Raw genomic sequence first — 27,657 nt, forward strand, 5'->3', positions numbered from 1 at the left:
CTTAGCTGTACATGATGAATAAACAGGTGATAAATATTAGCAATTACTATCATCACCATCATTTTATGGTTCCAAGTCCCAAGCAGGGCTTCAGTGTCTTCATTACTTACACAATTCATGGTTATGTTTGTTGGCCTGCTTTCCCATATGGTTGTATTTCCACAACTCAGCACAGCACACTGCTCTATTCAAACTCTTATCTCTTCTCTCAGCCTCTAAGTAACACAGAGTACTTTCTGCAGAGAACTGAAATTAACCACGCACACAAACATTGGCTTTATATACTTATTTGTCTGGTCCAAACCTAACATAATCCAAAATGGAATGCATTTCTCATAGTGAGACAAGATGCTTTTCAAATGTGTTACATTTCATGGGACAATGGGTTCTAGTCCAAGGGTTAGCAAATCACAACCCCCAGACCAAATCCCCAATCCAATTCACTTTCTGTCTTTGTAAATAAAGTTTTATTGGAACACAGCCTTGCCCAGTCATTCACAAGTTATCAGAGGCTACGTTTGCATTACAATGGTCTCATTCAACACTGGCTGAATGGTTGCCACAGAGACCATCTGGCTCCTAAAGGCAAAAATATTTATAGATATTTATATAAATATTTATGAATCTAATTTTTTAATACAAAAACTTTGCCAACTCATGCTACAGTCCACTGCTTTAAGTGATCAGTGTTAAATACCAGCAACAAAGTTCATGTTATTTGCTAGAGCTAAAGACAGAACATTGGCTTACGTACGCACTAGTGGGCTGGTGAGTGTGGAAGGGGGCAACCACAGAGCAACTGTATCTACTCTCCGAAACTGGGTTTTTATTCTTCCTGGAAGGGAAGATTTTCTGTGTGTCTTCAATTAGCATACATCACTTTGATTTCAGGAAACATGATAGTGATGGCTGAACCTAGAATTCTGTTGGGAAATCTAAACTGTTTATTTTGCAAACATCGTTGTGGTTCATTCAAACACATTTTCATGTATTCTTTGGGAGTGATGACTTTTAATGATTGCCAAAAGGCTTGCCGAAGTTTTTTTTCCCTAACAAATGTAATTGCAAAGTGCCCCTTAATTAATTTCACAATTATTCTTCTCCACTAAGGATATGTTTTTGAAGACTGACATCAAGTAAAGTTATCAAAAATCCTTAAGCTTCACAACTATTGTGAGAGAAAGACAAGGAAGGGGAGAAGATGGCCAATGGTTCAACTCCAGTGTCAAGCCCAGTTCCTGGCACTGTTGTAAACAATGAATAAATAATGAGATGAAGGGGGGAAATTTTTTTAAATAAACCAGAAGAAAAGGAGGAGAGAAGAGATATGCAGTGCTTTGGTATCCCATGATCCAGAGGTCAACAGTTTAGACTCTGCCCCACTGTATCTCAGTTATTCAATGCAGGTTGGTCTTCAGGCCACTCTAATCATCTGGAAAGCTGCCTAAAACCAAGGGAAACAATAGCAGGAATGGCCAAGGAAAGAGAGTCTAGCCACTTGCCCTGAAGGAGAACTGTGATGTGTCCCTCAAATCCATAGCTTTGTAAAGGAAAGCAAAGAGCCGGGAAAAAAACCTACTCAGCAGAGCACTAAGACCTTGTGATCCTCAGTGGACATCACGACAGGAACAGTATCTCTGCTTGGTTCTTGCCCTGCTGATGGCTGGTGGGCAACGTGAAGTTCACGTCCACTCTGCTCTTGGTTGCCAGGAATCTCAAAGCTCACTCCTCGGCCCAATTTTCTAATGATTGTAAAGACTTCATGAGATCCACACTTCCTCTAGAATCACATCTCACCAAGTCCACTTCTATCTCCTTTCCTGTCTAGGTAGATCTTTTATTTCTGTTGTATCATACTGTAGGTATTCTTAAAAACCTCTCAAATCATTTTAGGATCAAGACAAGAACACATACATATAATTAACAATCAGAGATGCGTTGCACTGAGACGTGTCTGGTTACCCCACGCATCATGGCTGTGCTCCTCAACAACCCTGAGACGTGTATGTGAGAATCTACTTTACACAGATCTGCCGAGTGAGGGCCCAGAAATGCTGAGTGCCCAAGGCGAAATAGCTGGTAAGTAGCAGAGCTTGGATTTATATCTAAATTCAAGTGATCCCCCAAAACTATATCCTCCCTGCCACACCAGGGGCTGGCATACTACGGCCCTTGGACAAATCCAGCCCATGACCTTTTTTGTAAATAAAGTTTTGTTGGAACACAGCCACGGTCATTCATTTAAATACTGTCCCTGGCTGCTTTTACGTTACAAAGACAGAACTGGATAGTTGCAACAGAGATCTTATGCCCTGGAAAGTCTAAAATATTTACTCTCCGGGCCTTTGCAAAAAAAGTTTGCTGATCCCTGCACTATACTCTGTGAGTCAGTATGTTTGTTTAATAAGGAATAACAGTACATAATCTATTTTAGAAATATTTTTTAAAGAATCACATGAAAACATTTGATGCCTCAAGAGTGACATTTCAGAAGGCAAAAAAAATTTACTTCAGATGGAAGCATTCCTTCCTGATGTTTCTAGATACATTAAATGTTTCACAATATGATTTTTCAATATCTTAAGATGGAAAACGTATGGGAGGGGAGAAACTTACTTGGAGACTTTTTAAAATTTTTTTCTTAAAAAGTCTTAAGTAAGATCTTGATTTAGAGAGAGTTCATTACAGCTAAAATCTGCCTCTTTGCTTTTTAAAAGTCTTCATACTGCATAGAAAAGAAAAGTAATGTGATTCCCCATTAGGCAAACCAGAGATGGATTTCTCATGTTGAGCAAAGAGTACTGCAGATATGATGGCGAAAACATTATTCTTAAAACTGAGCTGAGGAGAAAAATAAAGATTAAGCTGTAATTTACACATCGGTCAGGAGGGTAATTTATCCCTCAAAATTTGGAATTTATTTATAATCTATAGCCCACCCACTTCCATAGAAGGACTGGAGACAGCAAAATTTGGAATAAGAACCCAAGAATATTATATCTGGGATTAGAAGATTTTGAGAGTCCTGAACGTTCAAGTTCTGAAAGTGATTTAGTAAAAAGTGAAAATAAATAACTTCGTTAAAGATTTCCCCCTCAAATGTTTAAACAGAAAAGAGGGAATAGAAAACCGTTCTTTTAATTTTTTAAAATACCACTGTTCTATAGTGTTTTTTAAGTGAAATAAAGCCTAACTTCTTTAAATTATGCTGGAGACAGAGAGTTGAGAAGAGAAAGTAGAATTCCATGACCAAAAACGAAATTCTAGAAATCTTAAGAATTGCATATATTATCTTAATATGAACTTACTATCATTTTCATGAATTTCCATGATGAATCAAAGCTCTTGGTCAACGTTATAAGAGCTGACTAGTTAGCTGGGATCCAAGCAATACATTTCCTATATTATGTGCCATCACCAACTTTTAAAATTCCAGGACTGGAATACAGGTGTTTATTTTTTCAAGGATAAAGAACTCAAATTATAAAACAGTATCTGAAAAAGAGAAAAAAAACTACAGAGCTCCCAGTCCTAGAAGCTCTTGAATTCCTGCTCCAGGCCCGGTTAAAATGAGTGCTTTTCAGTAAACTAAGCAGCTAGAACTAGAGATAAAAGTGTGCCCAAGTATCCCAAACAACGCACTATTGTTGTAGAGCTCATTGCAGAAAATCTCAATACTTCGTCTGAGTGCTTAGTAAAGGCCCCAGCTCTTCACACTCGGACGGGTGCCCCTGCCTGCCCCCCCGGATTGCAATTGCAACAAAAATATCCTTCAGGACTCACTTTGGTGGGGACTTACCACAGGCTTTGGTTTGGAACTTTCCAGTAATGCCCAAAATAATTTGATACTGAGACACACTGGCCGACCACCACCACCACTAACTCTGGGGAGAACTGTCTGGAAGCAGTCTGAGGCTTCCTGGGCTGACCACCCAGAAGAGGGAGTGGAGCAGAAAAGAATGAGCAAATGAACGTGAGGCTGGGCAGACAGAGAGTGGGCACAGGAACGGGTTGGTCAGGGCGTGAGGAGCCTTAAGAAAACTGGCTTCAGCAACCAGGCCTCTTGATGGAAGACCACACCACCAACTACCAAGGATTCCTGCCAAAAAATTACACAGGAATTTGACCAAGCCTCTAGAGGTAGCTACCATTTCACAGGAAAATTAGAAGACAAAAGAACACATTAAATGACACCACGGGGATGTAGCCACTGAAGTACAGACCACAGAGAACTCTAGAGGACATACGTCCCTTTAAACAAACACAGTGCATCAAAAAAATTTTTTTAAGAAATTTTAAAATTTAGGGAAAACTTGTAGGTTAATAAAATGCATAGACCTTATTTGACTCCTGATTTCAACAAACTGAAAGAGAGAGAGAGAATAGAAATACTTATTGTCTTAACTGGTTTTATGCCACTAAATTCCTGAGCAACTGGCTACTCAGCAACACACACCAATCCTGAAATCCACACTGAAGGACATGCCTGAAGGGGAGGTGTAACAAAAAGAGCGATCCAATTTGGATTCGGACAGAACTGGGTTCGGATTGCTAAAGTTGGGAAAATGAGTTAGCCTCGCTATGAAAAGCCAGAGCCTTTAGATTTGTCCCAGAGATACAGGTGACTAATGCCTGAGGTTATTGTAAGAAATTAAAGGGAGAAGACATCAGTGAGTGCTGAGGGTGTTGCCCTGCACAGAATAAACAAGCTGATAAGTAGATATTATGTGTATGATCATTGTTAGCAGTGCTCACTCTAAAATGGCTCATTCTGTTCCTCGCTACCCACCCCCCGAGAAAAAAAAGGAGGAAGAAGAAGAAATCTCAGTAGAGGTCCAATCCATATCCCTTCCTGGGAGAAGGTACAAGGAGCTGCATCCTCCGCCAGGGTCTGCATTTACATCAATCTCTACCATTTCTGGTCCCGGGCTGCCATGCGGCTGTCCACCCCACCCCAGTGTGGGGAGACACGCTTGAGCAGGGGCAGGAACTGAGGGAATACACACAGGAAAGGGGAGCCCGAACACACTTCTGACGTGCTCAGAGGCAGGCTTCGGAGCGGAATATTACACAGGGGCATCCACGTGGAATTTACATCGAAGGGATTTTTTCCCTTCCTCAGGCCAACAGCACAGAAAGGGACAGGTTTGGAACTGGCAGCCTTCCTCTCGTTTGTCATTGTGTTTCACACACTAGGAAATTTTAATGTCGAGAGATGGGAGGTGATGAGAAGACGAGGGTGACACGTGTTTTTCTGGCAGCCCAGTTGCCGGCACTTAAATTCTCTTCTGACAGTTCTCAGAACTTAAAGATCTGTAAGTACTGAACTGTCATCTGCCTCTCCAGGAGAGATTTCACTTTGGCAGGATTTCAAAAGCAAAATCGCTCGCTTTTTTTTAATACATATTTTCACCACCACAATACTCCTCTAAGCCGTGTAAAATGCTGTGCTCTCAAGAGATGCGTAAAAGGAGGTTTGTGTGGTACAGGGTTTGCTAAAAGGAAAACTGCCTTTGTCTCTGGACCCAGAAGTACAAAAATTCAAAGTCGTTTGCTGAGATCTAGGATTAGGGCAGAATGGGTGATAGTTTTTCTCCAAGAGCTTGGGCTTGGTGATTACAAAAGGCAGCTCAATTTGATGATTTCTGAACTACTTAATGGTTAAAAACTAATGGTCCTGTTAAGACTTGGAAGACAGTCCTATTATGTAACAGTTGGCTCTCTTCAGCTCAGCGGCTCCCTTCAATGTGGTCTGACACTAGAACTGGAGGAAGTCTGAACGGGCTGCACATCGAAGCTCCCACTCAAGCCGTGTGGAGTCGGAGAGAAAGCAAAACATCAGGATGGATGGAAATCCTACGACTGCCACCGACCTGCCACATGACCCTGTGAAAGGCACACACTTCCGCTGCTCTCAGTTTCCAGCACATTTAAAATGAAAGGCTGTGCAGCATCCTGGTTAAGTGGGGGCTCAGGAGTGCCCGGCCACACAGGACCTCAGCCCCTCTGCTTCCCGGCCACGTGCCTCTGATAACTCACCCTCTCTGGTCTCATTTTCCTCATCTGCTTGATAGACACAGTTATAGCACTGACCGCAAGGGCTGCTTTGAGAATTAAATCAGAGGAAGCATGCAAACGGTTCTTGGTGTGGGGCTTGTAATAAGCACTCGATAAATGAACTGCTACTGTTGCTACTGCTGCTGCTATTATTATTCTCTCCCAAACAACCACAAAAATACTGGGTTGAGGAGTCAGTCGCTAGCTATAAAACACTGACTGCTTGCTGACCGCTGAGATGAAGGCTTGTGTGAGGTTAACTGGGCTCCCACTGGCCACCAGTCTCTTCCAGAGCTGAGAAAAAGCCTGGGGCTTTGGAGGCACACATTAAATGTGTGTTAAGTGAATGAACAAGCGGATAAATGATAATGAAGGGATGAAAGAGCAAACCTCTCCAAGCTACTGCTCCATCCTGACTCAAGGCTCTCTCAGAGCTCTGGCAAGGGCCCGATACTGCAAAGAGCGCACGCAGTAGGGCTTGCCTAGGTCTGCTGGCTGGCTGGGGACAGTACCCAACCGCTCCCAGGAGCGTGGGGCCTGCACTTAAGGGGATGGTGCAGCTCCCACTAAAGACTGTGACTCAGTCTTTCAACCTCAAGGACTCAGGCCACATACTTGCTCCAGAAAGGGCTTCAGAGAGCAGATTTCTCAACATTCTCAAGGAACAGAGTGAGAAACTAAGGGAGACAGGAAAAGAACTGAATAATGGGCAGCCAGTGAGATGTCCAGTCTACCTAGTACCATCTGAACATGTGGCTTAAGATACCCTCCCCCCTTACATGTACCATTTGCTTGGAGAACTGTGAAACCAACGATTCCGACAGGGGCGAACCCCAAGACAGCTTGTCATTTATCAGCCTTCCTAAATTCAGTCATTCTGGTGCCATTTTGGGAACTATTTTATCCTTGGCACCACCTGTCCTATTATTAATTTAATCCTTGTGTTTAAATCAACTCACTGAAAAAAATTAAATCAAGTTATTTGTTAAAGAAACCTAAACCACTACATTAAACAAGAAACCAGGATTGCTTGCCCTAAAAAATATGAGGGAGCTGTAAAAATAAACACTTGGAGACAAAATAATATAATGAAAATGAAACTAACAACCACTGCTTTTCTCGGCTTTGGGTTTGAGGGCTGCTCTCTTGTCTGTGTCAGAAAGGGAGGCTGACATTATGATGGCATAAAAATCTACCAGCCCCAAGCAAAGACTTCCTCCTTCAGGCATTTTCAAATTCTGAGAAAGAATGGAAAAAAGAGGAGGAAGTTTCTCACGATGTGAGACCGCACTTCTGGAGTCATGTTCATGCACCAAATAAGATCATCGCAGTTTTGCAAAAGAGTGGAACCTTCTCGTGCTCTGATTTTTGGCGCCCTGGCAGGACCGGGGAGCTGATGTTACTTATTCCTGAATACAATTAAAGTAGACTTTTCCTCGATTCTGAGAGGCGCTGCAAAAATGTCTGTACTCAGGATCTAGCTTACAATCGGCTGATTTTTATGAGCCACTCTTACTAGTGCTTAATAGTGTCTTCTTTTTATCTGGGAAGCTGTTACGAAATTGATGACACATCTCATAATGAGGGTGACTCAGAGTCAAGAAAATACGGTATACCTTAACGGGGCCAATATAAATGAGCCTCCTGTTTGGACGCCAAGACAACACAATAGCCTTCCGTCCTCCCAGTTGTGTTCATCTGATAAAGACATTACAACAGCAAGATATTATGATCTATAACCCTCCGCTGAAACACTCACACATTCTTGGCCTTGAATGCTTGAGCAAAATGCTGCACACTACGGAGCACAGCGAGGTCCAGGGTCATTGCTTCTACCTTGGCTTTATGCTGGAATGAGAGAAAATAAAAAGAAATGATAAATAACAGCAAGTTTAGTTCATGGTATCAAGTTACAGCAAATGTGTTATGGAACATGTCGGAATTCCCCTGTTTAATATTAGACGCCCAGAGAGAATATAAATCACTGGAATGAATGGAAGAACAGGGCTTTTTACTGCCAAGTTGAGGGAGGATGTGAGCCTGGGACTGGGGGTTGTGCAGTTGGACTCGGCGCACGGAACAGGCTCCAAAGGGTCTTTGGGCTCACGTATCTCTTCTCGATCTGCATCTGAAAAAAACTGTAATGATAGGGGAACACCAGGACGAGGCCTGGCTCCTGCGAGAACTCAGGAGACCACAGTTTAATCTCAAAAGCTGCATTTGGGCTCTGAAATGATTCCACCAAGCCTGCATCAAAAATGAAAGGCAATTTGTTTATAGAAAGTACAAAAGCAGGCAAAACTCATTTATAGCAATGGAGTCTGAGTGATCTACATCCCCCGGGTTTAGAACCCAGAAAACTGTGTGTTTAGAGACCTCTGGGGTTTAGTAATTGTGTGAACTCTACAGACGGGTGGGGTACACATGGATAGCCAATAATGATACTAATAATGACCACGGTGTATTCTGAGAAGAATAGTGGCTGGGCACTTAAGGCAACATCTCATTTCATCTTCAGGACACCTGAAGGATGGGTGTATTTTTCGTATTTTACAACGAGGCATCTTACAGAGCTAAGATGAGATCGCAGAGCTAAGAAGTGGGGGCAGGGAGACCTCAAGTCAATCTGACATCGAAACTCAAGCTCCCTCCTGGAGAGACACCAGAAGGACCGGGGTGGTCAGGATCTGAAGCAGCCCTGTTCCACTGCTCAGCCTCCTCACACAATTCTGGAGAGAGCAGGGGTGCCTTTCAGACATGCCCTGTGTTGACAGGGACCTCCCAATTTTTAAGTCTGGCTGGACTATGGGATGTGTCTTGAAATACTATTACCTCTTAAAGCTCTCTCCTCCAAAGGACACACAGCCCAGAATGACAGGCCACCTGCCTGTACAGGTAAGCAGAGTCCCATAAAATAGATGGTTAACTTGGGAATTCTTGTCTAGACTGTGATGTTCAAGTAAGCCTATGGAGAATAATATGATACTCTACTGCTGGGAAGGGGGGTGCAAACGGCACTGCTGAGAACATCCTCCACCAGAGCTGTCTGATTCAGGGATGGACGCAAACTGTGCTGAGGGGCTTAGTGTGTCTGCGGCAGTTTTCGTGGGCTCTAACCCGAGTCCCAGGCCTTGAACAATCAACACCAGGCCGAGGCAGCCAGAAAGCACACTGACTTTGGGCCCTTTAATATTTCTAAGCCTCAGTTTCCTCATTTGCAAAAGGTGAATATTAATTACCGACTCACAGAGTTGTGAGGTTAAATGTAAAGCACTTGCCATCCTGCCTGGAAGAGTAAAGCTATTTCACCAAGTTAACAGAAGGAGGTGAGAAGCCCCTTGTGACAAATTCTTTCTCTGAGGCCACTCTGCAAAAAACGGTGGTTGGGGTGGGCTACAGTGCAGTCTGGTAGATGAAGTAACGTTCATGACAAGTAAGGGTCCTCCCTGAAGACCACGCTGAACCAGATCGCGGCGGGTCCTGGAGCATGCAGCTCCTGTCTGCTAACAGAGCCCAGTTTTAGGGAGAGGGTGGAAAGTGATTAAATGATCTCCCGAGACCCCAACAGCCTATCAGTGGCAAAGGCAAGTTTGCCAGAGTAGATTTAAATTCCTCAGGTAACAGAGTCAGGTGCACCAACCTGCAGATTTTGGAAGGAGGAGGAGATGCGTTGAACCTGATCCGGGAAAGTGGGAAAGTGCCAACATACGAGCGTCATTAGCACTTCCTAAGATCAGAGAGTACCAGAGCTGGAGGGTCCGCAGTAAGGGAAGGCCATGCCCCTCATCCTATAGAGATGGAAACTGTCACCAGGAAGAAGTGGGTGCACTTGAGTGATGCTGTACCCTGTGTAGAGAGCTTGGGCCTCCAACGAGGAGCAAAACTCCACTTGCATTCCGTCTGAGTGACCGATATATATATGCAGGTAAAAAATCTCTTTGGAGCAGGATGCCTGTCAATGGCTAACTTTTACTCCTCATAGATTCTTATGCCTCATAAATGCTCAACTACCTGATCTGATGTTCACAATTAGCAAATATAGGGGCCTTTCACCCTCTACCAGCTCCTCTGGCCCCAGCCTCACTTCACTCAGAGCAAGACACTCACTGCCAACACAGAATTGTACAGAACTCTGAATGTAACCAAAAGGGATGTCAGACACTCATTCTGTTAAGGAAGGGGTAGTAAAGACATTGCTGCTCTCAGCCAAGCCCCTGATGGAAACCCCAAGGGATACGCAGCATATACATGACAAAAATGCGTGTACACACTCCCCCACAAGACAGGGAGAACATTCCCAGATGCTGACCCCACAGTAGTAATTCCAGTGAAATCGATGGCACGGCCAAGTGGGCCAGCCCATTCTTCCACATGTACAGTTTACACTTGGTAAGCTGCCTTTTGGTCCTCCCCCTTCACCTGAAGATAAAGCACAGAGCTGCCACCACCAATAAGAACAAAACCAGAACATACACATCCAGGGGGAACGAGGGGTCACAAGCCATCAAGTAGTTCAACAGACTAATCCACAGGCTGTGGGTTACTGGGCTCCTGGGGACAGTGATTCAAGTCCACACACAATTACTCAGGTAATTCTCCTGCCCTCGGTATCAGGTTTCCTGTTTCTGCTGCTGGCCCTGAGAAATGTGTGCACTGTGTGCAACACGGTTCAGACCAGCGAAGGAAAAGCCCTGCTTTCAGAATGAGAATGCGCGTATGTGTGCATGTGTGTGTGTTGAGGGGTTTGCTCGTCTGACTGTCTTAACAGACTCAGCACCGTTACAGGAATGTTAATCATGGGACATGTTCCGCACAAGAAGGCCGTGGCTGACGGACTACAAACAGAAAGCATTTTTGAGGGATAAACCACTGATTGCTAAGTGAAGGCAACAGGCCCCTTCTGCCAGTGTGAGCTTCCCCGCCAAGTCTGAGTGTGAACCTGGGACTGACCACAATTGACTTTTTTGTTTGAACTCGTGAACCTTCCCTTCTTGTTAACTTTCATTTGAAACTAGTTACAGATTCATAAGAAGTGACAAAAACAGTACTGAGAGTGCCCCATGCCCATCTCCCAGCATCCTCGGATGGTGACAGCTCATCCCAGGACAGAATATTATCAAGCCAGAAAACCGACGTTGTCACCATACAGTTTATTAGACCACAGACATTACTCGGATTTCGCCACTTTCAGGGTGCCCTCAGTTTCTTGTATTTGGGATATCTGTGTGTACAGTTCCATGTCATTTTATCACATGAAAAGAATTCATGTAACTGCCACCACATTCAAGATACAAGATTCCATCACCACTAAAGAACCACTGAGCTTTTGACTAAAAATAGACTTGCAATATGATCCAGCAATCCCACTCCTGAGCATATATCAAGAGGGAACCTTAATTCAAAAAGACACCTGTATCCCAATGTTCACAGCACCACTATTTACAATAGCCAAGGCATGGAAACAACCTGAATGTCCATCGAGAGATGACTGGATAAAGAAGTTGTGGTGTATATATACAATGGAATACTACTCAGCCATAAAAAATAATAAAATAATGCCATATGCAGTAACATGGATAGCCCTGGAGAATGTTACTCTAAGTGAAGCCAGAAAGAGAAAGAAAAATACCATATGATATCACTCATATGTGGAATCTTAAAAAAAAAAAAAAGCCAAATGAACTTATTTATAAAACAGAAACAGACTCACAAACATAGAAAACAAACTTATGGTTATCGGGGGGGAGGGGGTGGGAAGGGATAAATTGGGAGTTTGAGATTTGCAGATACTGACTGGTATACATAAAACAGATAAACAAGTTTATGCTTATAGTACAGGGAACTATATTCATTATCTTGTAGTAGCTTATGGTGACAAAGAATGTGAAAACAAATATATGTGTGTTCATGTATGACTGAAGCATCGTGCTGTACATCAGAAATGGACACAACATTATAAACTGACTATACTTTAAAAAAAAAAAGAACCACTGAGTTTTTTATCAAGGAGATAAATTAGCATATGCCGTCCAGAACATGAGGTCAGGCCTTGTTTGGCCCAAGTATGCTCTCTGGATTGGCAAAACAAACACACATACAAAGTCTTGGCTTGAAATGCTTTTGTAGCTTGGAATGGCCAAGCTACAAGTGCCTCTGTATCAACCAAGATGAGCTTCAGCAAGGAACAGCCCCCAAACCTCAATGTCTTTAAACAACCAAGGATGATTACTGGCTCACACCTCATGCCCACTCCAGGTCAGTGCGGCAGGTTCATCGTGATGAGCCAGAGGCCCAGGCAGACAGAGGAGCCACCTTCTGTTACATCACCAGCCTCTACAGACTGGGGAAGAGAATGTGGCAAATGGCGCACGAGACCTCACAGGCTTCCGCTCAGCGGTGACAGATGTTTCACACTGTGCTGTCAGGGAAAGAGTAAGTCTTGTGGCTGTGCTGAGCATCATGAAGATATAAACTTCCATATGCCAAGAAAGAAGAGAAATGCAAGTATATACATAATGAAGAACAGTAACAACTAACACACAGTCCGTGATTTTGCCCTGTCTACCTCTCCAGGCTTATTTCAGGCCACTTCTTGCTTCACACTTTCAATAATTACAGAAAAATTTAGAAAAGACAGATGAATGTGGACCAAAAAAGCATCTACAATCCCACCACCCCAAAATTAACTGTTAGCTTTCCATATGTCCCTCCCTTCTTCCTTTCCTCTCTATCCATTTGTCCATCCATCCGTCCAACCATCCACCCATCCAGCTTTATTTAACAGAAAGAACTTCTTACTAGGACTCTGAATCTCAAAATGCTATAAAATGCCTCTCTCACACTCTTCCCCAAATCTACACTCTTTTCTTTAATCACATCACTACACAAATTTATCATCTCAGGCAAATTTTTAAATTATGTACACTGATGCTGGTACCCATCATTTTAAAACAATACTGCACAGATGGCATCCCTCACATGAAGCATCAGGAAACTTCTAAGTAGCTAAAAAAGCCCACCTGCTCCCAACACTCAGGCTGAGCCAGAAAGACCCAGTAACGGAGCAACCCACATACTCTTCTCCATATTCCGGCAAGTCAGGGGCACTCGGTGGGGGCTGGTTCACTGACACTCTTGACAGACCAAGTCTTCTTGGTCTAGTCTTTATTAAGTTCCAAACACATGTCTCAGTGATTCAGGAGACTGCAAATGCAGCATCAAAGGATTCCTTGCTGTTGTTATGCGAGAGTGATCTCTCATACCATTTTATGACTATAAATTACTAAGCCTGAAACTCAAGGAACCATATGGGGATGGTGCGGTACTTAACGTAGAAGTGGGAAGATGCTGTCATCCACAGGATACCGGAGCCACAGCCCAGCATGACCACAGCGCTGGCAGTGTGACTTCAGGGAAGCCATGTGAGTGCTCTGGCGTCAGCATTCATATTGAAATGGGCATTTGCCTTGCATGGTTAGACCAAAGATTGGATATGATATATAAAGGCCCAGGGCACATAAATAGTAACTATTATTCTTACTATTCATAAGGCCACTGCTAAAAAGTGATGACCGTTGTTTGTTTTTCAATAATAAAGCATATTTGTAATGCAGTCTCCTGTCTTTATTTCACAAAACTAACAAGCAGCTCAAAGTATGAACAGCAACTTTGTGATGGAGAATGACATGTGACCCCAGGACAGGCGGAGGGAAGTTCACTGAATTCCTCTGAGGCCATGGTACCCCAGTTTCCAAACTCTGTAAGTGTTCTGAACCTGAAATGTGTTAAGGCTAGGGTCAAGGCCAGGGACTCAAGTTAGACTGCCTGCATCTGAACTCCACTTTTGGGACCTGCCTATTAAGCAAGTTACTTCTTCCTGTGCATTCAGTTTTCTCTTTTGTAAAAATGGAAATAATAATAGTGCCTGCCTTACCAGGAAATGAGGTAATATAAGTAAAATCCTTGGAATGGTGCCTGACACTGGACAAGTGTTCTATAATTGTTACCAACAAACATTATTATTGTGACTGCTTTTGGTTGTTGTCATTACCATTGTCCAGGACATCATTACATCATCATCACCGTCATCATCTGTACTGAACTGCTTCACGCTTCACTCTTCACTAAGACAGGTGAAAGGGGCATAACTGGCCAACAGGAGCAATCCCAGAACTCTGGTCATGTGAGCCACAGCGCCCCACATCCCTGCAGCAACCCTCTGGGGCCGTTATTAACATCCATCCGTTTCACAGATGGAAAAAATGCAGTTCAGAAAGCTACTGCACAACTTCACCCAGAGAATAACTGGCCGAGCCACGACTCATACTGAGCTAGGGTTTTAATCACGATTGTGTACCCCACAACACCTACACAGCCCACTTGTCCTCTTGCCCATCAATCCTTCTCAACCCTTGGAGGCCCTCGCAGCAAGGCCCATCCCAGGGAAAACCACCGATCTGCCATTGCCTCATACAGAGGCAGCATGCTGTCCTGCTCATAGTCAACAATAAGAGAGAGACCATTTACAAGCGCGAATTCATTCACTTACTCACTCCTAACTGCCCCTAAGGGTCAGTGAAAGCTGCAGAGGTTCCATCTCCTGTACTTCTTTTCCTTTATCCCCCATCACTGCAACACGCAACAGGAAACATCTCACACCCATGATCGGCTTACCATCAATGAAAAAACAAAAAAGGTTAACATCTCATGGTAACAGGCCTTGGGAAAACTGTATATAAATAATTCAAGTGACCAAGAATACTTAAAAAAACAAATTATCACTTAAAAATGATTATTAACTGTTAACTGCCTGTGAGGTAGCTGAGAGTACATCATTGAGTTTTTCCCACTATCCGATTTCTCCCCGCCATGAACCCAAAGTAGCTGGTCTGGGAACCTAGCAGTTGTATGCTATGGGTCTTGGTCAGTGAACTCAAGGGGATGCACTTGCTAAGACTCACATCGGGTGCCTGAGCCTGCTTCCTCCACTCAGCCCAACCAAAGCCTCCCACTGCAGACTTTCCACAGAATCCTAGTTCAGCAGCAGGTGAGAGCAGCTCTTCCATACATTGTGCTGCAAGGGCCACCTCTGAGTTGGTCAAAAAGAGGAGAGCGTGGCACGGATGCTGGAGATGGAAGGATGGAGAGAGCCAGCTGAATAAGTGGGAGCAGGGAGCCGGGCCTCCAATAGGCCCAGAGGAAATTCTCCTCGATGGAGTGGGTGTAGCGTATGGAAATGCAGGACTGAGGCTCAGGATTTTCAGGCAGTCCTGGGTTGTGTATTCTCACTGGAAGGTGCCAATCCATGTGGATTTGATGTGTGCCTACCCTCCTGTCCTCTCTTACACTTACAGAAGACTTTCTTTCAGGGTTTCCCTGGAAAAAAGGTCTCACTTACATATGTTTATTGACAACAAAAGCTGAAAAATTAATGAGCACCTAGATGTGCTTGGCATTTACTTTTCACTTAAGAGTAATTTAAAAATCTTTTGACACACATATTGTTTCTCCCATTTCACAGACTACAAAACAGAGGCTGATACAGTTTAAAGCAGCACAGCTGAGTAAGACACGGATCCGGGTTTCCACCTGAGATGTGGCTCGTTCAAGCACTCGTGTCTTCCCTGGAATATCCCTGTCATCATGGTCTTCAACATGTAACACCAAGAAGCTATCAAGAAATTAACATCCTCTATCCATTCTGGTTTGTGTCTATTTCACGTCATATTTATTTTATGCATTTAGAATTTACAAGAGAAGCCGACTGCTGAAAGAGAAAATGTAACCCAGGCAATAATCTACATTCAGAGCTTATTGCTAATGGCACCCTGCAAATTCTAATCCAATGGGCCTTAATTGCGTTATGCTGATGCCTCTCACCCTTCCACTTTACAGACGCTCGGTCCTGATTTTGTGTTCTGAAACCTTAAATAGGAGTTGTCACATTTACAACAGCAAGAGACACTGGCGCGGAGCATATGATGTGACATTATTCACTGAACTACAATACCGACCTAAGTAAACTGGTTTAATAATTTCATCAATATCCTATGTGGGGCTTCACAACACTAATTTCTCCAGTATTATTTAAGTGATGTTAGTGGTGGCCACGGGGGCAGCATCTTCGCTGGGAAACGCGGGAGTAAACGGATACTTGCATCTACTTTTGGGTCTTATACCTCTCAGTGGAACAACCCAAACCAGCATGGTGAGCAAGTCTGGTGGGGAGTTTGCCCCATCTTTGACAAGCCTAAAGATTTAAAAGATGCACTGATAAATGCTCTTTCTGATAGGGTACCCAAGGAGAAAGCAGAGTTTAAGAGTCTTTTCTATGGCTCTACGCATCGGTACCAGTCTGTCTACCACTGTGCATTTAACAAGAGAAATGCTCTTAGAGAGAGTCCACACTTCGAAATGCAGAACCAAACCAAAAATGATCTCTAACAAAGCCCTGGACTTTTCGTAGAGCCTTGAAGGATGGGACTAATTTTTCTCATTTCTGACCTTCAGATCAATCATCAAGCATCAGTCTTGAGACTCCTGAGCCCCTACAAGTGCCCCCCAGCTCTGTTCTCCCCCCACCAAAAAAATACACAAACATCACTAACAAGAAAATCGTGACAACTTTTTCTTCATTATATACAGGTCAAAATGTTTGCCTTGTGTTGCTGGAACTCAGTTTATAAAATAACTGTATTGATATCTACAGGTAATTGTGAGGCTGATTCAAGGAGAAATTGCACCAGGTAACAGCTTATTTAATTTGGTGTATGATTTACATGCCATGTAAAAGCAAAACTATTAAAAATGCTTAGACAGTAATTGGCAATACTTTGCACTCTGGATTAAAAAATGCTTATCTTGCCGGAAACTAACAAGAGAGTGAAAATATTCGAAAACCTTCCAATTTCTCTGTGCAGTGCATTCACTTTGCAGCTTAAACACAGTTTAAGGAAGGACAGCAAATGGCACGGGAGCTTGGCAGTCAACATGATTGTGCATTTATGCCTGGCTATTGAAGAAAGAGCCTTTTTTTTTTTTCCATAGTGAATTTTTCATTCTAATGTAAGTGATGATTTATGTTAACTATAGGTAAAGCATGGTTACATTTTCCTGAAGGATTGCAGGCAAGTAAAGAGTAGTACAATAAGTTGAAGCGTAAAAGCTTTCTCTGTCATAATATTTATTATAATGGCATATAAAATAGCTGAAATAAATAATAGATGACTAAAGGTAAATTCCTATGATAAAGAATCCTTCAGCAGACACCATTACTTTTGACTGTTCCAGTTTTATACACAGTTGAAGACTCTTAATAAACAGGCCCTCTATCTTATGTAAGTACTGGGAACATCAAGCGATGTGCTTGTAAGGCAACGGACTGGACATCAGCTAATTTATTGTATAATTATACCCTCAACAGGAACGGTCTACGTATTGTGAATCACTAATAGCCGGGTTCTTAATGGGACACTTGTTAAGCACTGGAACCCCCTACTTTGGGGAAGTTGTTGGTAAAAGAATAGTCAGTGCCCCCCTCCAAGATTCAGAAAGAGGTGCACAGTTTAAAACCCAGAGATGTGGGGCCTGTTACCTGAGGACAGGTCAATGGTGGTTAGTTAAATGGAACAGAGAGAAAAACAAGATCCGCCTGGTCTGGGTGAAAGGGCTCTGAATTCTACAGGAAAGACCCGTGAGATTTGAAAGAGCCTCAGAGAAACACACAACGACAGGCCAGCGTCTGTCTGAGGGGCTCTCAACCCGAGCCACTCTATCCCCAGGGGATACCCGGCAAGATGTGGAGACATTTCTTGTGGCCACAGCTTACTGGACGGGTGTACAGGTATTTACGGGGTAGAGCAGAGGCCAGGAATGCTGCCAGACATCCTGCAGCTGGCCCCCAAAGGCAAGAGTGCTAAAGCTGCATGTGTTAGTTTGGCAAAAGGAACTGTGATTCACCCTAAGTGGGCTTCAGCTTTTTAAACAGATCCTTATTTATAAAAATAAAACTGGCCTGCTGACGAAAGGACAAACAATACAGAAGTGGATAATGTATAAAGTGAAAATAGTCTCCTGAACCCACTGCCCCAGCATAAACAGAGTGACAGTCTGATGCAAATCTTTCCAGAGTACATTTTCTAAACACGCAAAAACACTGTGCTTGCCCCGGCATTGAGGCATCAAGATGAACCGTGGACAAGTAATAGTCTGCTGCCACAAAGACTGTAAAGTGCTTCATTTCAACAGTGAGGCAAGCCAAGTGATCATTAGTAAAGCTTTTCTTGGTTCCTTCAGTGGTGTTGCTAGTAAAATGGGACGGGTCTTGCTTGCAGGTAACTAATGAAGAGGTGGTCAACCACAGAGACTTCAAGAAATAAGAAATTCTGTACCATCTGAAAGTAGCTCTTGTTGGGTGCCTTCATTTAAAAAAGTACTCTTTAAGATTAAAGGGAAATGTCTTCTGATAAAATAAACTGACTTCATTGAGAGTAGGTTCTCCATACAAAACAATTAGAAATTGAGCATTGTGTGTAAAAGAGTAACATCAAATCTGCTAGAGAGATAAATGTATCATGTTTTAAATGCTGTTTTGTGAGAAGAGAGATTAAAATTCTATTTTAAATATAAATTTTATAAGATAGTTTATTTTAAAAAAAACATTGTGCAACAATGTAGTTCTACAACCATGGTATCATACTTCATGTGTTATTTTATAATCTGTTTTTCCCAATTAGCACACAGTTGAATACATCTAAACAGAACTCTATCCAAGTTCTTTCCAACTAGGACGTTTAGCCCATTGGAGGGCAATCATTTATTAAAACTGATGCCCTCAGCCCTCCCCATGCTGCACTAGCTACGTGAACTTTTTACTTAAATTCCTGATGCCTGACTTTCCTTATCTGTAAAAACAGAAATAACAGAAGAACCCTCTCCTTGGGATTACTGTGAGAATTGAATGAGAGAATTCGTGAGAAGCACCTCAGACAGATATGTTGTTTGTGTGAGCTGTTGATGCTGCTATAATTAACATTATTTTATGTAGTTTCCAGGTTCTTGATGCTAAAAGCAATGCTGCAATACTTATGTTTTGCAGTAGAAGATTTTTTTTCTATAGGATAAGTTTCTGGAAGCAGAGCTGCTGGGTCAAGAGATACCCACACTTTAAATTTTGATAGATCTGTGCTGGGCATCCTCCAAAAAGGGTACAGCAATTTCCATTCCCAAGAACACTGCAGGAGACTATGCAAGAAAACCCAAAACAACCAATAATTCACATTGACATTTATAGTAAATTAAAATGGGCAGTTTTATAACTCCGTCTTTGATGCCTGGTGCACAGTGAGCACCACAGAGTAGGTTTTCAAGGCAGACTTTAATTTAGAAAATGAATGAATGAATATACAACACGCCACCAAACTGGGGACAGATTTGTCAGCAGAAGTCAAAGTCGGCTAGTGATGTTGGCAACGATGATTTCCCATAAGCCATTTGGAAAGCCAGGCATCTGTCCCAGTGCCTCAGACTGGCTGGGTGAGGGCCTGCTCCACAGAGGTTGGCCACACTGCGTGATGACGGATGTGAGCTTGGTGTGCAGAGCACACAGTAAGCATGTAACAGTACCATCACACCTGAGGAGTGACCACAACAATTATTTTTAATTTATGGATGAATCCAAAGAGAGAAATCTTCCAGAGGTTCTGCAGACGCAAAGCAGGATATTCAACAGATGAACCAGAAAAGATATTTTAAAATATGCTTCAGGGAAAAATGAGATTTCCTACTTCAAGTGACATCTGCCCAAGCAGCCTCTAACAGGTTCCAAACAAAACACCCAGAAAGGCAGAAAAGCTGAGAACTCAATACAGTTACACAGACAGAAAACAGCACAGGCACGCTATCCCCAAATAGTGTGCAACTTCTGTATTAGCTACAGGACCACATGAATCACTCTTGAAAAGAAACCGGAGGAGGAACTGAAACAACAGTAACGGAATTTGGCTTGTTTTGTTTTGTTTTTTTTGGGAGGGGGTTTCACTAAGCCATTAATTCATGTATCACCTGGTTTTGTTGGTTTAAATGATAGAAACACTAAATAGCATTATACTTTGTAGTAGAAAATTTATATGTGTATGTGAGCATTTCAAGAAGAAAGAAAACTGTCAAAAGGCAGGAAGGAAGGATGGATGGAAAGAAGGAAAGAAGCGAGGGAGGGAGGAAAAGGGAGACGGAGGGAGGAGGAGGGAGAGGAGGAGAAAGGAAGTTAGTTAGTTAGTTAGTTAGTTAGTTAGTTAGTTAGTTAAGCTTCCAAAGCAGCACCAGCAGGGAAGGAAAAAAAATGATGCGTGGGATGCACTGGATCAATCTAAAAAAAGAATTAAAATTAGAAAGGAAGGAAAACACTTGGTAGAGAGGAAACACAAGATAAAATTCAGAAGTTAGTACAAATACATCCATAATCACAAGAAATATAAGTAGACTTAAAGTCACACATTAGCGGCAGAAACCAACAGACTAGAATTTAAAATTACCTCTATGTTGTGTAACACAGATAGTGCAGACAGAAAGAACGAGCATCTCCCCAACCAGCCCTGCGGGTTCCACAGTTTGGGATTGTGCTGAGCAGAGACTGACCAGCTGGGGACTACAATTCCCAGCCTGCACTGTGGGGCACAGGGCCTCTGTGTCTCCACCAATGGCCTGCGAGTGGAAGAGTGTGTCACCCCTGGGCTACTTGTCATGGGATCTGGGGTCCCCATATTCCTTCTCCCTCCACATGACGAATGCACATTATAATGATTTCTTAGGGGATAGTGAGGCCAGGAGGTGAAAGGTGCCTGGATAGTTTATTCACTAAGTGGGCTTGAGTCACCAGTCAACTGGGGCACCCAATGTGGACCTGTAATCTGTGTCATCTATGGGAAATCATTTGATGACACTCTTCTCGCTCCTAACTTGAAGGGCAGATCTAGTACCAACCAGGCGTGAAGCCCAGGGGAAGAGCCAGGATGTCAGGGCAGCTGACGGCTCCAGGCTGCTTTTACCAGGGAAGAAGTATCACGCAGTCCACAAGCCGAGATGAAATTTGGGACATTACAGAGTTGAAAAACCCAATTGATTCTGGAGCCCAAACCACATACAATAAGCCTGAAAACGTCCTGGAGAGACAACAGCCTATTACAACTTGTAAATTAATTCAAATAACTCAGCCCGGTAGCATGTATCAGGTTACGCCTTCAGCTTCTCCACCCAAGCCCTTTAGTCCAGGGAGCATCACAGTAGCTGCTACTGAGTAGAGAGAAAGAGGGAGAGGCAGAAAGACAGACAGACAGATTGACTGAGATTGAGAGAGATTCAGGGAAAGAGTCAGGTGAGGGAGGGCAGGGTCCGGGAGGAGTGGAGGAGTGAGGCCAGGGCATGCAAGCAGACTCAAAGCCCTGAACGGATGTCCCTGTCCGCTCAGTGCCCCGAGCATGCTCAGTCGGGCATCGGCACGTGGCCACATTCATATCCGACCTGCTCATGGTCTACTCTCTTGTAGCCAAAAGGGCTGAATGAATCACATTGGGTAATTCTGTTAAAAGTCAGCAAAGTTACAGACTGCATGTTTTCAGCTGAGCATCTCAGGTGGCATGATGATGGCGAGGGGAAGCGCGGGGGACACCACCTTACAAATGTCCATTAGAGCCACTTTGGAATGGCATGCGTGTGTTCTCCCTGCCTCTTCAGTATTTACAGGCAGCATCCTCCCTTTGGCTTCAACGATACAGATCTTCTCTACAGGCAGAGCCGCCACTGCTTACAGTGTGACGGGGTGGCCAGAGCTCACGTCTCTGTAAAGAGAGGACCTGGTACATTTGGTCCTTTTTTCTCCAGGAAAGCCAGCTTTATGAGGCTGCACTCCTTTTTGGGATATCAGGTCCACAATGCAGCCCCCCAGAAGGATTTGGGGGTGTTACAGCAGAGGGTCACATTTTCTACTTAACCTAAGTGTCACCTTTCATTACATATCTAGGACCTTTAGACTTCCTTCCCTGTGAACATTTACAAAATCTAGTCCAAGAGGCAAACACTCAGTGTTAATTAAACACTTGTGAGGACTTACTCTCTGGCAGATACTAATCAGAAAAGGGAGGATTATGGATTTTGCCACATTTACCCTGCTGAGCCCTTACAAAGTAGACCTAATTATTGTGTGTTATACACAAAGGCTGAGAAAGTATTAAAAAATCTGCTTGAAAATCATATAATTAGTAGCTGGCAGAACTGGGATTCCAGCCACTCTGATAAGCCATTTCTCCTTACAAGATAGCACTCCTGTCTCTGTGCCAGAACTTTCTTCCCAACCCTGAAATTATCCCTAAATCCAGGAGATTATGGTGCAGGCCAAACATACTTTACTCCCAAGAATGTTGTTCTTTGTTGTTCTTTCCATGAACCCAAAGCCTTTAACATTTTTTTTTGTTTTATTTTGACCATGAAAATTGTAACTTTATGATTAAAAAAAAACCAGCTAATTTCCACCTCTCCCCTCGTCCCACCCCTCAGGCTTTGGATGAACCAAGTTTGATAAGTAAATTCATGTGTAATTTGAAATGTTTCCATATGTGTGGAAATAAGATACTCATTTAACCACTTGCTCACTCTAATTTAGTGAAACAGACTTTTCTTTCCAAATGGCCACAAGTCCTCTAGAAAGGGAAACTTTTTCTCTAATGGGCCAGACAGTAAGCATTGCAGGTTTTGCCAGCCATACAAACTACTCAACTTCTGCATTATGAAAGCAAACGCCACCACAGATAACGTAAACAAATGGGTGTAGCTGTGTTCCAATAAAACTTTATTTACAAAAACAGGGGCAGGGCTGGGTTTCTTCCTGGCAGGACACAGTTTGCTGAATCCTGTTTTAAGGCAAGAGTCAAGAAAGATGGGTCCGCTTCCTGAAGTTTTTGACAGTCTTGCAATTAGCATTATTTGTAGATCCCACCGAATGTAGACGAAAAAAGAACACCATACCATGCCTTAAAGTGTGTGCTGTTTGATCACATGGGCCATCTGATAAAGATGCTAACTAACACACGGCATAGAGTCCCAAGCAGTGGGTACAAGGACTGGGTGGTTAGTATCTGTAAACATTGCTCCTTGCAATATATCTCTCCTATTAAATAACCTAAATTTGGGGAGTATCATGCTTTGTAAGTATCAGCACTAAATGGTTCCTACAATTCCACATGTCTGCTTAAACAAAGAACCTTTTTGAAAAATATTTTGGCAACTCTGTAAGTTTATAAAAACCTGTTAAAAAAACTGAAATAGAGGTTCTCAGACATTTTCCAAGCATACCAACCCTTGGACATTTAGGATGCAAAGATCAGTTTTTCATTGGGCTCAAAGATATATACCCAGGTCTGCTAAAGATTCTCTCCAGAATCCTAACAACAAGCATCAAATCAGAAGCCCCATCTTGGCCACGGGGCACATAAGCATATTTCTGTCTCATTTATATGCATTTATATTGCAGAAATCCAAAAACAAAACAAAGCAACGCTTCTCTTAATGAAGAGAGAATTACACACTTTCTTTACTGCAGAGAAGAGAGTTGAAACTGTAGAAACACAGTTTGGGTAAGGGTAACCATTTGGGTGGGACAGGCATAAGTACACGCAAAAAACCAAAACAATGAAAACATGAAATAATGAGATTGCTCACAGAAGAGTTACTAGTGAGGCCATCTCTTCCATGTCCTGGGATTTTTCTAATCCAAATGGCAGCAGGAGATTGAGGGCAACTGAGAGACTACAGCCGTTACCTAAAGTAAGAAAAATTACAAGCCACATTATCATGATTCAGGGGAATTCATGCCTTCTGCCGGGGAGAGCAAGGATGGCCCTTCTAGAAGGTATCTAAATCATTTTGCCAGTGTTGAAGGGTTTAAATCCCTCCATCTTGCCAAGAGTCAGTACCACGCCTTGTTGAGCACCACAGCTGTTTACTGGCAGAATGTTCTCTGGGCCAAGAACCCTCCAAGCACCTGATTTACAGGGTTAGAAATGTTTCCAAACAAATACAAACCCCATTAACTAACAAGGTGAGAAACAGAACAGAACAGAATCATAACCAGCCCCTGGCACATGACACTAGGATCTTCCCACTGACACGTGCAGTGTCATGGATGAGTCAAGAAAAGCAATGGCTTCGACAACCATGAAAGGTGGCTCACACACCCTGCCCCCTAGCTACCCCTGGCCAGGCTCTCGGCTGGGCACTTAGCCTCGACATTAAGATTTCCTTCTTCACCCTCGGTACCTTTAGGAGGTAGGTCTTTGCATCTTCATTTTGTGAGTAAATGGAAATTTAAACACTTGATGTAAGTCAGGTGAAGGGAGGATTTGAACCTGAGTCTAAAAGACCCCGACTTATTTGTCCTGGTTCACCCATGGTGCATCCAGACTACAATTCCTATGACCATTTCTACAAAAGAGAGAAGGAATACTGAAAACTAATGGAGTCCTTGCAAATGATGAAATTCCCAACACCTAAGCAGAACATGACACAGATGAGAAAAATCAGGAAAAGGCCAGAAAGACCACATGCGTAGGAAAAGGCAGAGAAAACGCCTGCCTCTCCTGTTCTCCCGAGATCTCTAATCATATGCTACACTGTTCCCTGCAAGTGCAGACATACACAGGGTAGCACATTAATCCTTCAAACACTAACAGATGCTGGCAGGGATTTAGACTGGAATGTATTTACAAAGTGACAAATTATGTTCTGTATTATAGAGAGAGAGAAAGCGCACCCACAAACAGGCTGATAAATGTCGGCTGCAGTCACGACAAACGGTTTATTTTTATTATACTGTAACCACAAATGTTTTTCTTTTTTTTTTCCAGGGAGTCCCAAAGATTTATTTGTTAGAGGGAAAAAACAAGATTATATATGACACAAAGTAATAACTGTAAGATCAGTGATATTCCGGGCACCCTGCCCTCCTGGAAAGCTATATCCCGGCTGAATAGGGCAACTGAAAAACCTTCTCTGAAGCACAGTAAATGGTTAATAAATCAGAACTGATACAATGCCTTGTAATTAGATACAGCCTTAGTCCACAGACTAGCCAATTGATAGACAATATCCAATTCCCCCTTTACTGGCTATCAGGAGGGTAGAGTAACTATTAAAATAAATTTAATGGCTGTCACAGGTAAGAAAATATACCAGGAGCTAAAATGTAATCAGTATATCCAAACCCAAAATAAAATCATAGTCTGTGCTGCAAACAGCGTCCCTGGAAAGGAGGCTGATGGATGGAGAGCGACATCCACAGGCCAGTAAGGGCAAGCTCACCAACTCGAAGGAATGTTCAACCTTGAACACAAGATTGCGAGGGGGGACATGGCCTGGGGCCAAGAGAAAATGTAAGCATTTATTATTAAGAGGCCATTCTGTAGAGCTCCTTTCATCCACTTGGTCAGTCAGATGTTGGCAGAAGCGACAGGCACTCATGAGTGAGCACCGAGGCAAGATGGCAGCACCAGAGCGGGGGGGTCTGGAGTCCACACCCCGGCCGCCCAGTCCAGCTCTGCCCCTAGCTCCCTATGCAACCCTGGCCAAGCACCTGCCCACGTGGGAACCTCCAACGTCTCAGCTGTGAGCTGGAGGGTCTGGATCTCCTGGTGTGGCCAGGATCTCTTCCAGAGTCCAAGCCTGTTTGTCTGACAGGTTGAGGGAAGGGAAATACAGGAGGGCGAGCACAACAAAATGCAAGCTGGTGGCCAAGCAGTCTCAGTAGAAAGAGAACCATTTTCTCTTCAGGGATGCAGATTTCTTGTGAAATCACGGCAAGTTACACCTCCCCACACTTACACACTCTAAAAGCAAGATTTTAGAAAGATAAGACAGGAATACTTAAACATATTACAGTGTAATTATTAATTGTAATCACTTAAATGTACAGATTACATCGAAGGGTGAAGAACCACGTGCACACACGTGCACGCACACACACACACACAATCCCAGTGATGACCTCAGGGTAAAGCAGTTCTTTCCTGATAATAGATAGAGAAGATCATTGTAGTGGGGAGTGGAGAGGACAGGCAGGAACTCTTTTCTCCTACCCCTGGAACTACTGCCAGGAGGAGTGAGAAGGAGGATTCAGGGAACAAGATTCGGTCTCGACCCCACCACCTCCTTAATGGAATCTGAGCTCTTGGAACCCTGGAACATCACTTTTCCACCTGTGGAAACATAATATTACTGTCTCCTTCACAGTTAGATTGTGGCAGGATGAAATAAGATGATGCTTGTAGCCTGGATGGCCCAGCACCTGCCTGGCACACAGTAAGTTCTCGATGAACTGGGTTTATTATTCTTCAACTGGGGCTGCTCCCTGGAAACCATCCTTTTCAACTCTAAAAGAAGTAACAGCCTTTCCTGCAATACCATGACAGTTTCTTCCTTCTTTATCCTAATTCACACCCCTATCACTACTTTCTTGTATCTTCTCTTATTGTTCCCTGGGGGAGAGGTGGGGAGGGCGGAGTGGGAAGTGGGGACAAGACACAGATGCAGCACTAGGCAGGTTCCCATGAGCTCCCTTCCATTCTGTACGCCACTATGATCCAAATGGCAGCCCTCTGTTTTCACCAGCCTGTGGTGACATGAAACCAAAGGTGGGGAGCAAGGAGAAACGCAGGGAGAAGGGAAATGCACTCAGTCAGAACAGCAGCCCGCCCCAGAGGCCAAGCAGGAGGTCCTAAAAAAAGAGGGTCCACCAGAAGCTGCAACAATTTAAGCAACCAAATAAATAATGAAAGAGCTGGATTATAACTATAGAACAAAACATAGACCCATGAATCTATACCAACAGAATTTAAATAATTGAATCAATCAACAAGTGGGGGAGAAGAGACCACTCTCCCTTCAGAAGAATTCCAATTAACAGATGGAGAAAGCGATGCGAGAAATACAAAATCACCGTCAAACACCACTGTAGTAACTGCTACAGGTGCGATCTGTTCGTGGGTGCTGAAAGTCAGTGTGTGAATGCTGGAGGAGAAAGAGAATGTTTGCATGATCTCAAAGCGCCTCTCCCCAAATACTTAAGTATTACAAAGAAAAAAATTAGCAACATGACGACAGAGAGACTCAGCAAACACCATCTTAACCAAATGACCAAGGTGACATCACCGTTAATGTCACCAGGGAAAGACGTCCCAACATCATGTACTGCTGGACATGATGCCCTAATAGGGACACCCCATCTTTCCTAGGATGCTTTTGCCAAATTCTGCTTTAACTCACATCTAATTGTAGCAAAAATATCAGATGCAGTTAAGTCTCAAGATCAGGAAGGACAAGGAAGGAACGAGGAACTGTCAAAGATGGGAGGCGACCAAGAAGACATACAATTAAAGATAAGATGGGTCCCAGGACCAGATCCTGCACTAAAAAGAAGACACTGATGGAAAACTGGTAGAATCTGAGTAAGGCAGTGTAGTTAATATCACATACTAATGTCACTTTCCTGTGTTGATAATTAGGGTTAGGTGATTTGTAAAAATTAGGGGAAGGTGCGTAAACTCCTTGTACATTTTT

At 43.2% G+C, this 27,657-nt stretch overlaps 1 protein-coding gene across 3 annotated transcripts in view; it reads right to left on the bottom strand.

Annotated features, from left to right (window-relative positions):
- The window catches only part of WWOX (WW domain containing oxidoreductase), a 901,973-nt gene that overhangs the window by 663,274 nt on the left and 211,042 nt on the right, over window positions 1–27,657 (bottom strand). For all 3 annotated transcript variants that reach the window (XM_031458014.2, XM_031458017.2, XM_064488936.1), the window contains exon 6: window positions 7,817–7,905. In XM_031458014.2, the coding sequence (XP_031313874.1) occupies window positions 7,817–7,905 (89 nt within the window). The remainder of the gene's footprint in view (window positions 1–7,816; window positions 7,906–27,657) is intronic.

This window comes from Camelus dromedarius, chromosome 9, assembly GCF_036321535.1.
Source record: "Camelus dromedarius isolate mCamDro1 chromosome 9, mCamDro1.pat, whole genome shotgun sequence".
Taxonomy (NCBI): Eukaryota; Metazoa; Chordata; class Mammalia; order Artiodactyla; family Camelidae; genus Camelus; species Camelus dromedarius.